The 14,186-nt window shown below is 39.7% G+C and overlaps 1 protein-coding gene across 1 annotated transcript in view; it reads left to right on the forward strand.

Moving 5' to 3' along the window:
• LOC126267969 (ATP-dependent 6-phosphofructokinase-like) overlaps positions 1-14,186 on the forward strand; it is a 368,583-nt gene that overhangs the window by 78,614 nt on the left and 275,783 nt on the right. Inside the window, exon 4 of the mRNA XM_049973318.1 lies at positions 8,133-8,343. Within this exon, the coding sequence (XP_049829275.1) occupies positions 8,133-8,343 (211 nt within the window). The remainder of the gene's footprint in view (positions 1-8,132; positions 8,344-14,186) is intronic.

The following is a 14,186-nucleotide window of genomic DNA, read 5'->3' on the forward strand; positions in this document are numbered from 1 at the left end:
CAATAAATCTGTACCAAACTTTGGGTTGGCAGGCTTGGGTAACCAAGAAGGCTTCCTCTAAGCGACCCATAAATAGGTTGGCATACGAGGGGGCCATCCTGGTACCCATGGCTGTTCCCTTTAATTGTTGGTATGTCTGGCCTTCAAAAGTGAAGAAGTTGTGGGTCAGGATGAAGCTGGCTAAGGTGACGAGGAAAGAGATTTTAGGTAGGGTGGCAGGTGATCGGCGTGAAAGGAAGTGCTCCATTGCAGCGAGGCCCTGGACGTGCGGGATATTCGTGTATAGGGAAGTGGCATCAATGGTTACAAGGATGGTTTCCGGGGGTAACAGACTGGGTACGGATTCCAGGTGTTCGAGAAAGTGGTTGGTGTCTTTGATTACATGCAGTCTCCCATCCTTCATCAAACCACCTTCCCTACCCTCTGGCTCCTACCCTTGCAACCGCCCCCGGTGTAAAACCTGTCTTATGCACCCTCCCACCACCACCTACTCCAGTCCTGTAACCCAGAAGGTGTACACGATCAAAGGGAGAGCCACGTGTGAAAGCACCCACGTGATTTACCAATTGACCTGCCTGCACTGTGACGCTTTCTATGTGGGAATGACCAGCAACAAACTGTCCATTCGCATGAATGGACACAGGCAGACAGTGTTTGTTGGTAATGAGGATCACCCTGTGGCTAAACATGCCTTGATGCACGGCCAGCACATCTTGGCACAGTGTTACACCGTCCGAGTTATCTGGATACTTCCCACCAACACCAACCTATCCGAACTCCGGAGATGGGAACTTGCCCTTCAATATATCCTCTCTTCCCGTTATCCACCAGGCCTCAATCTCCACTAATTTCAAGTTGCCGCCACTCATACCTCACCTGTCTTTCAACAACTTCTTTGCCTCTGTACTTGCGCCTCGACTGACATCTCTGCCCTTACTCTTTGCCTTTAAATATGTCTGCTTGTGTCTGTGTATGTGCGGATGGATATGTGTGTGTGTGTGTGTGTGTGTGTGTGTGTGTGTGTGTGCGAGTGTACACCTGTCCTTTTTTTCCCCTAAGGGAAGTCTTTCCGCTCCCGGGATTGGAATGACTCCTTACCCTCTCCCTTAAAACCCACATCCTTTCGTCTTTCCCTCTCCTTCCTGAAGAAGCAACCATCGGTTGCGAAAGCTAGTAATTCTGTGTGTGTGTTTGTGTGTTATGTTCATGTGCCTGTCTGCCGGCGCTTTCCCGCTTGGTAAGTCTTGGAATCTTTGTTTTTAATATATTTTTCCCATGTGGAAGTTTCTTTCTATTTTGTTTAGATCTAAGAATATGTATATTAAAATTTATAATGTATGAAGAACAGTGTATTTTGATAAGGTAGATGAAGAAAAGTAATGAAATTGACTACAATAGTTGGTCTTTTGTAGCTGTCATTTAAAAGTGAAGATGGGGTTCAGATCTTTGGTGTTGGAACAGCAGAGGTACTTTTAAATGAGTTTCACTGGAACACAGAAAACTGTGAAATGTTGAAAATTGTACATGTGCTACAAACTCTGACCAGTCTTAATGTTCAGAAATTTTATTTGATTCTCTGCTTGCTTTGCTCTGCAATATACAGTGATTCATTTATCTGCTACAGTTTTGCTTAGAAATTTATGGCCACCTTATTGTACTTGTTTGCTTTAATTCATTACTTGCAAGTAAAGTTAAAAGTTAAACCAATGCACTGTTACATTATTTATCCTTCATGATATTACCTCATCTATTTTGCAAAAATTTGATTTAATATATTTGAAAACATTTGCCTAATTTTGTAAAATTCTGCTGATTAATATGTTAAACCATCTCAATGCATAATTATTTGGGGCAAAAGGCAATAGCACATGATCAACCCTTATATGTAATCTAATGAAAATTATCCTAGGTTGTGTGCTTGCACATCACGTTGCTACTGTTACGATCACAGTGAACATGCAGTTGGTCCACTAGTCAGGAAGCAGCCAGTAAGCTTACAGCCAACTTTTTGAAGATTTTAAAATGTGTTTTGACATGATCTGATTACAGGGAGGCCTAGAGTGAGCCATAAAAGACATGATTTTATATAAACAATATAAGAAATAGGATAGATTGCTACTCACCCTAAAGACGACTCATTGAGCTGCAGACAGCCACAATGAAAAGACTGGTACACATGCAGCTATTGGCCAAAGCCTTCTCCAGCAAAGAAAACACACACACACACACATTCACGCAAGCAAGCACACGTAATGCACACTTGGGCCCCACCACCAGCAGTTCCAATTTGGAATGCATTCCGGGTCGGAGCTGCCAGTGGCGGCGGTCAGTGTGCATGAGGTGTGCTTGCTTTAGTGTATGTTTTCTTTGCTGAAGAAGGCTTTGGCTGATAGCTGCATGTGAATCAGTCTTTTTGTTGTGACTGTCGGCAACTCAGTGGGTCACCTTTATGCTGAGTAGCAATTTATTCTATTCCTTGTATTGTCGTTATTCCAAACTGGAATTTCCATTGTTTGATTTCATATTAAAACTCATGTCCACAAGTGGACATTATGCATTTTAAAAACTTGCTCCTCTTTCATTCAGCTACACCTATATCACATTATTAAATTCTCTTGCTCAGACTATTAATTTTTCACTAATTCAGTGTGAAAAATGAGCTAACATATTTATACTAAGTAAAGATAACCTTTGCTAAGAAATTTGTACAGCCCCAGCCACGAAACTTAGTAGATTGTAAATAGCATAAATCCTTTTGTATAAAACTCATAGCAAACAGTATTACTACCATCCCTTAGAGACGTTTACAAAACCTTTGCAAAACATGCTAAGGTATATGTGGTTAATATGCATACATCTTGAGTCATGGCATATACCCAATACCTCTTATACTTGGCCAGATATCTCAATAGACCTTACATGCTTTTCTAGGTAAATTTTTTATTAGGTATATGTTGAGTCAATGAATCAATGTAGTTGACAAGATACTCAATAGATCTTACATACTTCTCCAGGTAAATTTTTCTTATTCCTTGTTCATCACCAGCAAGCAGTAGGTGCTACATTTGTCAAGTAACTAAAGACCATTTATTGCCTTACCTCACACTTTCCATTATTCATTATTACATGTACACTGAAGAGCTATAGAAACTGGTACACCTGCCTAATATTGTGTAAGGCCCCCATGAGCACGCAGAAGTGCCATAACTTGATGTGGAATGGACTTGACTAATGTCTGAAGTAGTGCTGGAGGGAATTGACACCATGAATCCTGCTGGACAGTTCATAAATCCGTAAGAGTATGAGGGGGTGGAGATCACTTCTGAAAAGCATGTTGCAATGCATCCCGGATATGCGCAATAATGTTCATGTCTGGGGAGTTTGGTGGCCAGCAGAAGTGTTTAAACTCAGAAGAGTTTTCTTGGAGCCACTATGTAGCAATTCTGGATGTGTGGTGTGTCACATTGTCCTGCTGGAATTGCCCTAGACCATCAGAATGCACAATGGATGTAGGTGATACGACAGGATGCTTACGTACGTGTCACCTGTCAGTGTCATATCTAGACGTATTAGGGGTCCCAGATCACTCCAACTCCACATGCCCCCTACCATTACAGAGCCTCCAACAGCTTGAACAGTCCCTGCTGACATGCAGGGTCCATGGATTCATGAGGTTGTCTCCATGTCTGTCCTCTCCATACAATTTGAAACAAGACTCGTCCAAGCAGGCAAGATGTTTCCAGTCATCAGCAGTCCAATGTCAGTGTTGATGGGCCCAGGTGAGGTGTAAAGCTTTGTATCATGCAGTCATCAAGGGTACACGAGTGGTCCTTCGGCTCTGAAGCCCATTATCGATGATGTTTCATTGAATGGTTCACATGCTGACACTTCTTCATGGCCCAGCATTGAAATCTGCAGCAATTTGCAGAAGGGTTTCATTTCTGCCACGTTGAATGATTTTCTTCAGTCATTGTTGGTCCTGTTCTTGCAGGATCCTTTTTCAGCTGCAATGATATCAGAGATTTATGTTTTACCAGATTCCTGATATTCAAGATACACTCTTGAAATGGTCATATGGAAAAGTCCCCACTTCGGCACTACCTCAGAGATGCTGTGTCCCATTGCTCGTTTGTAAACTGTAACACTACGTTCAGACTCACTTAAATCTTGATAACCTGTCATTATAGCAGCAGTAACCGAACTAACAACTGTGCCAGGCACTTGTTGTCTTATATAGGCATTCTGACTGCAGCACTGTATTCTGCCTGCTTACATATCTCTGTATCTGAATATGCATGCCTATACCAGTTTCTTTGGCACTTCAGTGTATAATGAACAGCATAAAGAGCTCAGACACTGTGTCATTATTATTCACTTATTCATACGCTACATCACTACAGTTTAAGTAGATTGCTGTATTTTGCAATTTGAAGTAAGCTTTGAAACCAACAGTATTCTACTTCTATACAAACTATCAGCTACATCACCTTCTTGAGAAGGCCAACTCCTAACAACCATCCAATTATCACAGTAATAGTGTCCCAATATATATTGAACTCCATTGTCCTCCCTTTAGGTGTAAGTCCTCCTATTGGTACATCATTCTATTCATTGAACCACATGTGTATGAAGAGTACTGCATTCTGTTTAATATTGTGTATGACTCACCTACTCGACTTAGAATGCGTAACTGATTACTGAGCCATCTCGTATGCTCTCTCTTAAAAATACTGTTCTGTGTTCCATTCAAAATGACCAAAACTTAATTTGCTTATTGTAAATGTATCAGGCTGTTGTGGCTCTTTAATTTGTGTGGGGCTCACCTGCATGGTAGCTCATCATTCAGCTACTATGTCAATGTACCTTTTACCCTTCCTTTTCCCCCCTCTTCAACATCATGATGCTTATATCCAGCGTTCATGCAGTTAACTTCAAAAGAACATTCATATTTAGATGACACATCTTTGTTCAGGTGTTGTAGTAACAAGAAACATTGCATCTTTCGGTTGTGATATCTTAGAAGTGCTACAACACTCAGATTATAGTTATGTAGGTGTTGTCAGAAATTTTGCAGAAAATTTCATCCATAAAATATTACACAATAAACTCGTAGTATCTGTTATAGTCAAACATGCATGAATTTCTAATATTCCATACAAAAGCAAGTGCCCTATTATGTGATCGTTGTAGAGAGGATAGTGAAAGGAAATATAATTTAAAGAAGATAGAATAGTAGGAGAGGAAGAGACCATTCTATAAAAAAATCTAAATAGGAAATAATATAATGGACAACTGAAGCCTTGAAGGTGTCACTCTGAATAGTTCACACAGATCAAGATCTCCCCCAAGGTCATTGACACTTAACCATCATTTCTATGTGCCCTATGGTGTTGAAAAGAGCACCAAAAACGTTATCCCAGATACATCAATTGGCCCAAACACCTCAGCTTACTTTATATATGCGTGAGTCTATCTGCCTTTAATTTCAAATCTACCTTTTTATCTTCATTTAATCTTTCATAAATATTTAAAGTTAGTATTTGGCATACCAGTGTCTTTTTCATCTTTCTTGTGGGTAATTAGTTTACTGAATGTTAATTCTAAATCATTTATACCTATTTATATGAAGACATCAGTACATAATCTCATGCAAACACGAGACACTTCTGAGAAATAGATAATACAAGTCAAAGGACAACTAAAATCTGAGTTACCATTTTCAAATTGTAGGCAAAGTTCTGTCATGTATATGTTCCACGACTGAAGTTGAAAATGTGTGTCAAATTTCAATAATCTTGCCCATATAGGTTATTTAACTACATCCGACAAAGGAGGTGTGTGTATAACTAAGTCAAAATCTGATTGTATCTTTATTTCACATGAATTCTTACTGCTCTCCTGCAAAGCTGTGAAATGTCCACCTTACTTTTATCTTATTTGGTTCTAAAATATAAAAACTGACATTAGTATCTCGAGTTTGTGTTATGTCCCTATTTAATTCCATAGCATGTGCATCAGCTGCACGATTCAGAATGTAACTCCTTGGTTATATTTACAGTTGTTGATTCTAAGTCTGGAAAATTGTTAGGCAGCTGAGGTACCAATTGCCCTTTGCAGCAAACACTGGTCCAGAAGAATAAAAAAGGTTCTGTGCTAATCAGCTCATACATACATCTACAAATATCCATGTATCTTGTCGTGAAGGATTGGTAGCAGCAATAAATATATTTATTTCACACTGCTTCTGTAGTTCATGAGTCTGCCACTGCAGCAGCACTTGGTATGTGACAGGGCTGTCAGTTGAGGCAGAACTACGGTATTCCAGCTTTCTTCTATTCATCTGTTACAGAAATAAATAAAAAACATTGAAAACAATGTTTGACAAAAATAATTTAATTGGATAGATAAAAAATGTACTCACCAAGTGGTGGCAAAACACACATCCAAAATAAAGTTATAATTAGGCAAGCTTTCAGAGCCAGTGGCTCCTTGGTAAGGCAGAAGGACCTGAAAAAGGTGTTCAAAAATGTCAAATGGCACAAGATGTTTGAAATTCAGAGAAAAATAGAGGTAAGCTTTAGGGAAATACGGGTAATATGTAATATGTACAATAACGAAGAGTGTGAGACCAAGAACAAAGTGCTCAGATTGAGAAGGATGTAAGACAGAGATGTAGTCTTTCATCCCTGCTGTTCAAACTATACATCACAGAAGCAATGACAGAAATGAAAAAATATTCAAGTATGGGGATTAAAAATCAGAGGGAAGGGATGTCAGTGATCGAATTTGTTGATGATATTACTATCCTCAGTGAAAGTTAAGAAGAATTATGGGATCTGTTGAATCAAACTTCTAATGAGTTCAGAATATGGTTTGAGAGTAAATCAAAGAAAGGAGAAAGTAATGAGGAGTAGCAGAAGTGAGGACAATGAGAAACTTAGTGTGAGATTTTGAGATCACAAATTAGACAAAGTTAGGAATTCTGCTACATGGGCAGCAAAATAACTCTTGACAGACAGAGCAAAGAAGACGTAAAACACAGAGTGGCATTGGCAAAAAGGCCATTCCTGACCAACAGAAGTCTGTTAGTATCAAACACAGGCATTGATTTGTGGATGAAATTTTTGAGGATGTATATTTGGAATGGAACATGGACTGTGGGAAAACCAGAACAGAAAAAAAGAAGCATTTGAGATGTGGTGCTACAGAAGAAGGTTAAAAATAAGGTGGACAGTGAGGTAGGGAATGAAGAGGTTCTCCGCAGATTCAGTGAGCAAGGGAACATATGGAAAACAGTGACAAGAAGAAAAGGCAGAATGATAGGACACCTGTTAAGACATCAGGGAGTAACTTTCCTAGTACTAGAGGGAGCTTACAGGGTAAAAACTCAAATGGTTCAAGTGTCTCTGAGAGCTATGGGACTTAACATCTGAGGTCATCAGTCCCCTAGAACTTACAACTACTTAAACCTAACTAACCTGATGACATCACACACATCCATGGCCGAGGCTGGATTTGAACCTGCGACCGCAGCAGTCGTGCTGTTCCAGGCTGAAGTGCCTAGAACTGCTCGGCCACAGTGGCCAGCGGGGTAAAAACTGTAGGCAAAGACAAAAATTGGAATACATCCTGCAAATAACTGAGGACATAGTTTGCATTTGCTATTCTGATATGAAGAGGTTGGCACAGGAGACGAATTTGTGGTGGGCCACATCAAACCAGTGAGAAGATTGACGACTTAAAAAAAAAAGTGAGAAAACAAGTTTATAGATCTTTGAATAAAATTATGACATGAGATGATGTGGTAGAGTCATGCATACTTTTTGTACACCCAAAATTGGGTCAAATAAAATGTAAATGGACAAATTGAAAGTATACAACTCAAAAATCATGAAATGAACAGACTGATGCTGCGTTATTAAAGTGAGGGGACAGACTGATCTCTCACAGTGATTACCTAAACTGAACCTTAGCATGTGGGTCTTACTTAGTCATAACATCATACAGCTCAGAGAGATGATGAAATATTACATAAAGACTGACACTGAACTGTAATATTATGTCATTTTAAAAATATTTGTTTTACATGTCAGATACATTAACAGAAGCCTTATTGAAATACTTTGTTCCAGGGCGTATTACAAAAAATGCACAGCAGGCATATGCTACTCTTAGAATTGTTGGATTAGTTGGATCCATTGATAATGATTTTTGTGGAACTGACATGACAATTGGAACAGATTCAGCTCTGCATCGTATCATTGAAGCTATTGATGCCATTATGTCAACAGCCTACTCACATCAGCGGACGTTTATTATGGAAGTCATGGGAAGACATTGTGGGTTGGTATTTCTTTAGTAACCATAGCTCATAAGATGCACCTAATGTAAATAATATTAGCAACATCACATTTTTTGTTAATTTTGTAATAACATTAAAATAATACATACTGTTTTTGAACATCATGAGCTATGTTTCTAAATTTCATTCCAACTGCAGAGCTGTCACAATGTACCTGTGCAGGTGTGTGTGTGTGTGTGTGTGTGTGTGTGTGTGTGTGTGTGTGTGTGTGTGTGTGTGTGTGTATTCCGACTACTCTGAAGACTTCACCAGAAGGCTTAGCAACATTCTGTCTTGTTTATGTACCTTTTGACAGCTCAATATCTCAACTATACTGTGTGATGTTATCTATATTCCTTTCATTATTAATGTTTGTGTTTATTAGTTTGTTGTGTGCAAATTTATATTGTGTTAGGCTTAACCAATGATCAATAGCTTTTGAAATGTTGAGAAGATCAAGGTGGTGTTGACTGCTATATAATGATCATGAGATGGAAATGACATAATGGTGCACAAATCTTTGGGTGATAATTATAAGGTAATTTGTATTTTGAAGCAAATTGTAGAGCTTGTCAATTTCCCCCATGAGATGGCCCTTTGGCATCAAAAATCATGTAATGTTTGTAGGGAATACAGATACATTGTTGTAAACACATCTCACAACAATATGAGAATCATATCTGGCCTGTTCGGACAGACTTAAGTTTAGTATTAGTGTGATAAACTCCAGATAAAGCATTTTATTAAACATGTTAATACAGAGCTTGGAAAATCACTCAGGAGACATTTGCACACAGATGTGTAAGGGGCATTTGCACACAGATGTGTAAGGGGCATTTAAATGAAACCCGGTCACTAATGTAAAGTAACGGTAATGATTTTACTAACTCAAAAATGTAGTTATACACTGTACACATACTCAAAAATAGTCACCAAAACTGTTGGCACATTTACCTCGTTGTGGCACTAGCTGGTCGATTCCATTCTTGAAGAAGCTAGTAGGCTGCTGTCGGATCCAGGCCTGGATCCAGTGACACACATCATTCCCTGTTGTGAATCGATGTCTGCAAATAGCTTGTGTTAGAGGTCCAAACATATGAAAGTCATATGGTGAAAGTTCAGGACTGTACAGTGGATGTTGCAGCATTTTCCTCTGAAACTGCTGCAATGTTGTTTTCACCGAATTGGCCCTGTGTGGGTGGCCATTATCATGCAGGAGGATAATGCCGTTGGACAACATGCCTCGGAGTTTTGACTTGATGGCTTGTCTAAGGTTCTGTAAAGTGGCTTGATAATGCTGGGCGTTGATGGTGGTTCCCCATTCCAGGAACATGGCAAACAGTGGGCCCTTGTGGTAAAAAAAGGCCATCATTCCCTTACCAGAACTGGTGTGTGTGTCTTTTGATTTCTTTGGAGGTGGTGAAGTCACATATTTTCACTGCTTGATGTGATGCTAGCTTTCCAGTTCAAAATGGTGACTCCATGCTTCATCACCTTTGACAATACACTACAGAAAGCTATATTCCTCCTCATGATAACATTGCAGTTGACTCAAAGACAGCGCCATTCGAGTACTGCACTGTTCGGAGGTCAGTTGGTGGGGAATACACGGCGCACAGATTTTTCGAAAGTTCAATTGTTGATGCATTATGGTGTGGGTGGGGCTCACACCATACCCAGTAGCCAGTTAATTTCATCCACAGTGATTCTGCAGTTGTCCAAAACTAAAGCATTCACTTCCGCAACCATTTGTGGTGTGATGACACGATGAGCCTGTCTTGGATGAGCACTGTCTTCTAATGACTCGCACCCCTCAAGGAATCATTTGCGCCATTCCACAACATTTGAACAGCTCAGACTGCACTCACCGTACACAGCCTTCATCTTTCAATACATTTCATGACTTCCAACTCCCTCCACCACCAGAAAACGAATCACTTCTCATTGTTCCTGCTTACTTGCCTGCATGTTTGGTTGTGGACGATAACTTGTGTGACCACCTTCTTTTCAGTGTGAAACCACACTGGCACTACGCATCAAATGGTGTGCACGCATCAGTCTCTCTGCCAATACATGGTGCCACCATACCCACAGTTACGTGGTGCCACCTTATGTGTAAGGCAAAGGTAGACGCACTGACCATGTTTCATTTGAATGAACCTTATATTTAATATATTTAATATATTTAATATATTGATTGTCATTACGTCACATCATCTTGCATTGGAATGCTTATGATAAGGTGCTACTTTCACTGCTGACTACCAGATATATCCAGTCTGATCGAAATAGTGTTCATCATATCTGGTAGGTTCGCTACATTTACTTTACTTTAGGGTAAAATTGCCTGAAATACAGAACTGTAGAATAAAAATAGTTACAGTTGAACCATGTATCAGTAAAACTAAATACTGCAACTTGAACAAAAATATGGATATTAATGAACATACATTTTGTATCTTCCATGATAACATCAGGAGCCTCATTAATAAATAATATAAATAATAATAAAGACGATGAACCTGTAATATTCATATAGAAAGATAAAACAACAGGTGGAATGCCAACAGATGCATTGTGCTTATAAGAACATCTCATTGAAATTGAAATCGAGTAGACGGAATTTGATGGCTACAAGCTAATTTTGTTCTAATATGAAGCCACGATGGAGGAAATGGAGGGAGGTCACTATCAGGTCCTTCAGTTTAATGAATATTGTGTTGAACATCTTTTTGGTTGCTGTGCAACAGTAATGTTTCAGGAAAACACACAATTTAGTTTTCATGCCCTCAGAAGGAAAGATCTTGCACTTCATAAAGCAGTAGAGGCAGTTTTAATAAGGTCTACAGACATAACTTTAGAATAATTGTTTGTGGAGACATGGATGTTGATTTTCTGTCAGATACTACTGATCAAAAATACCTAAAACTGTTGTCCAGCTTTGGAGTAACTACTGTAGTAAACCTTTAAAGATGACTGAAGTACATAGTTCAATAGCCATTAGCAATGTGTTTTTTTGTATCCAACTAACTTTAGTGATTTAGATGTAAAAGTATCAATCAGTGGATAATCCAGTTGTCATAGAGAATCGACAATACCCATATATATGCTATTATTACGATGAAGCAGCCACTCACAAACACATTTCAAAGCCACTACCAACACCACCCTGGGGAGATATCAATGTATCCCTTCTGCCTTTGTCTAGTCTAATTGTGTGGTCAAATGTGACATCATTTTTCAATGTGTTTGTGCATCATGTATCTGAGGCAGGACGTGGGAACCAATCCAGTATTTACTTAGATGGATGTGGAAAACTGCCTAAAAACCACATACAGAGTGACTGATGCATTGTCCCCCTTTGTTAATCCATGAGCCAGATTTGATCCAGGGCCAGTGTGCATCCCCATGTCCTGGTAGTGGGTACTTTAATGCACTCAGTTATCTGTTTAGGTCAGATTATGTGGCTAGATACCCAAATATTAACAATAATATATAACAATAAAAATATACTCACTAATTACATATGTACCATAAAAGAAAAGTATAGAGTGACGATCAAGTGTTGTTTTCCCAGAATGGAACAAAGGTAAAATTGAACAAAAACAAAGACAAGGTGTTGGTAACTCCTGAGATTGAGGTGTCTTGTGCTAGGAATTCAATTCAAAGGACAAAAAATAAGTGCAGAACTTGTAATGTGCACAAGAACCAAAACATTCCAAAAATGAACTAAAACAATTTTGAATACTATTATCCATGAAACAAAAAAACACTGATTTGAATAATACTAAGTCCCAAGAACAAAAATAATAACATATGGAGCTCATTAATCTCCAGATTCAATGACTACTTCCTCACAGCTGCACCAAAAACACTAAATTAAACAAGAAAAATTATTCTAGTGGTACATTCCATGACCTTGACAAATCCTGTGATTATGTGGTCCACAGAAGATGTCCCACTTGTGTATATGGAATCTAGTCTTCATAACAGGAAGCAGAAGGTTACATTGTCAAATCATATCACAGGAGTGAAATTAAGCTAAACAAGGGGGAACCAACATCTATGAGATTAGATTAGATTAATACTTGTTCCATTGATCATGAATACGACACTTTGTAATGATGTGGAACGTGTCAAGTTAATGAAAGATGTCTGTACAGGATATTACATTACACAAAATATTGCATGACACTAATGTTTATGTTAGTTTTTTTCCCTCCCTTAATTTATATCTAAAAATTCAGCCAATGAGTAGAAGGAGTTGTCATCTAGCAATTCTTTTAATTTATTTTTAAATGTTGGTTGACTATCAGGCTTTTGATGCTGTTTGGTAGGTGACCAAAGACTTTTGTGACAGCATAATTTACCCCTTTCTGTGCCAAAGTCAGATTTAACCCTGCATAGTTAAGATCATCCTTTCTCCTGGTATTATAGCTATGTACACTGCTATTACTTTTGAACTGGGTTGGATTGAAACTTCCTGGCAGATTAAAACTGTGTGCCCGACTGAGACTCGAACTCGGGACCTTTGCCTTTCGCAGACAAGTGCTCTACCATCTGAGCTACCGAAGCACGACTCACGCCCGGTACTCACAGCTTTACTTCTGCCAGTATCCGTCTCCTACCTTCCAAACTTTACAGGAGCTCTCCTGCGAACCTTGCAGAACTAGCACTCCTGAAAGAAAGGCTATTGTGGAGACATGGCTTAGCCACAGCCTGGGGGATGTTTCCAGAATGAGATTTTCGCTCTGCAGCGGAGTGTGCGCAGATATGAAACTTCCTGGCAGATTAAAACTGTGTGCCCGACCGAGACTCGAACTCGGGACCTTTGCCTTTTGCGGGCAAGTGCTCTACCATCTGAGCTACCGAAGCACAACTCACGCCTGGTACTCACAGCTTTACTTCTGCCAGTATCCGTCTCCTACCTTCCAAACTTTACAGAAGCTCTCCTGCGAACTTTGCAGAACTAGCACTCCTGAAAGAAAGGATATTGCGGAGACATGGCTTAGCCACAGCCTGGGGGATGTTTCCAGAATGAGATTTTCACTCTGCAGTGGAGTGTGCACTGATATGAAACTTCCTGGCAGGTTAAAACTGTGTGCCGGACCGAGACTCGAATTCGGGACCTTTGCCTTTCGTGGGCAAGTGCTCTACCATTTGAGCTACCGAAGCACGACTCATGCCCGGTACTCACAGCTTTACTTCTGCCAGTATCCGTCTCCTACCTTCCAAACTTTACAGAAGCTCTCCTGCGAACCTTGCAGAACTAGCACTCCTGAAAGAAAGGATATTGCGGAGACATGGCTTAGCCACCGCCTGGGGGATGTTTCCAGAATGAGATTTTCACTCTGCAGCGGAGTGTGCGCTGATATGAAACTTCCTGGCAGGTTAAAACTGTGTGCCCGACCGAGACACATCTTAGGGATGGGTCGAATTATGCTTCTTTTCCATGCAGTGGGGTATATTCCGTTCACGAGGGAAAAATTAAATATGTCAGTTAAGACAGGTACTAAGATATCGGCAACATTCTTAATCATGGTTATACCGATACTGTCGTTGCGCCTATTGCATCAGAAGAGATTCTCATTATTGCTTTTCTTGCCGTATTTGTTGTTACATGTTTTAGATGGAAGGTATCGTTGTTAGTTATCCTGTTTGGGGATTCTTGTGGACGGTAATTATCAGCTGTGCTGGTATTCAGAGGTGCAGAGAAGAATTCATTTAATTCGTTAGCTGACACATGAAAAGTAGTTTCCGATTTTGCCTTTCCGACCCGCAAGCTATGGAGATTCTTCCATAGAGCCGTGGGTGTCAGATCGCTGCATACAAGGGACTGATGCAT

This window comes from Schistocerca gregaria, chromosome 1, assembly GCF_023897955.1.
Source record: "Schistocerca gregaria isolate iqSchGreg1 chromosome 1, iqSchGreg1.2, whole genome shotgun sequence".
NCBI lineage: Eukaryota > Metazoa > Arthropoda > Insecta > Orthoptera > Acrididae > Schistocerca > Schistocerca gregaria.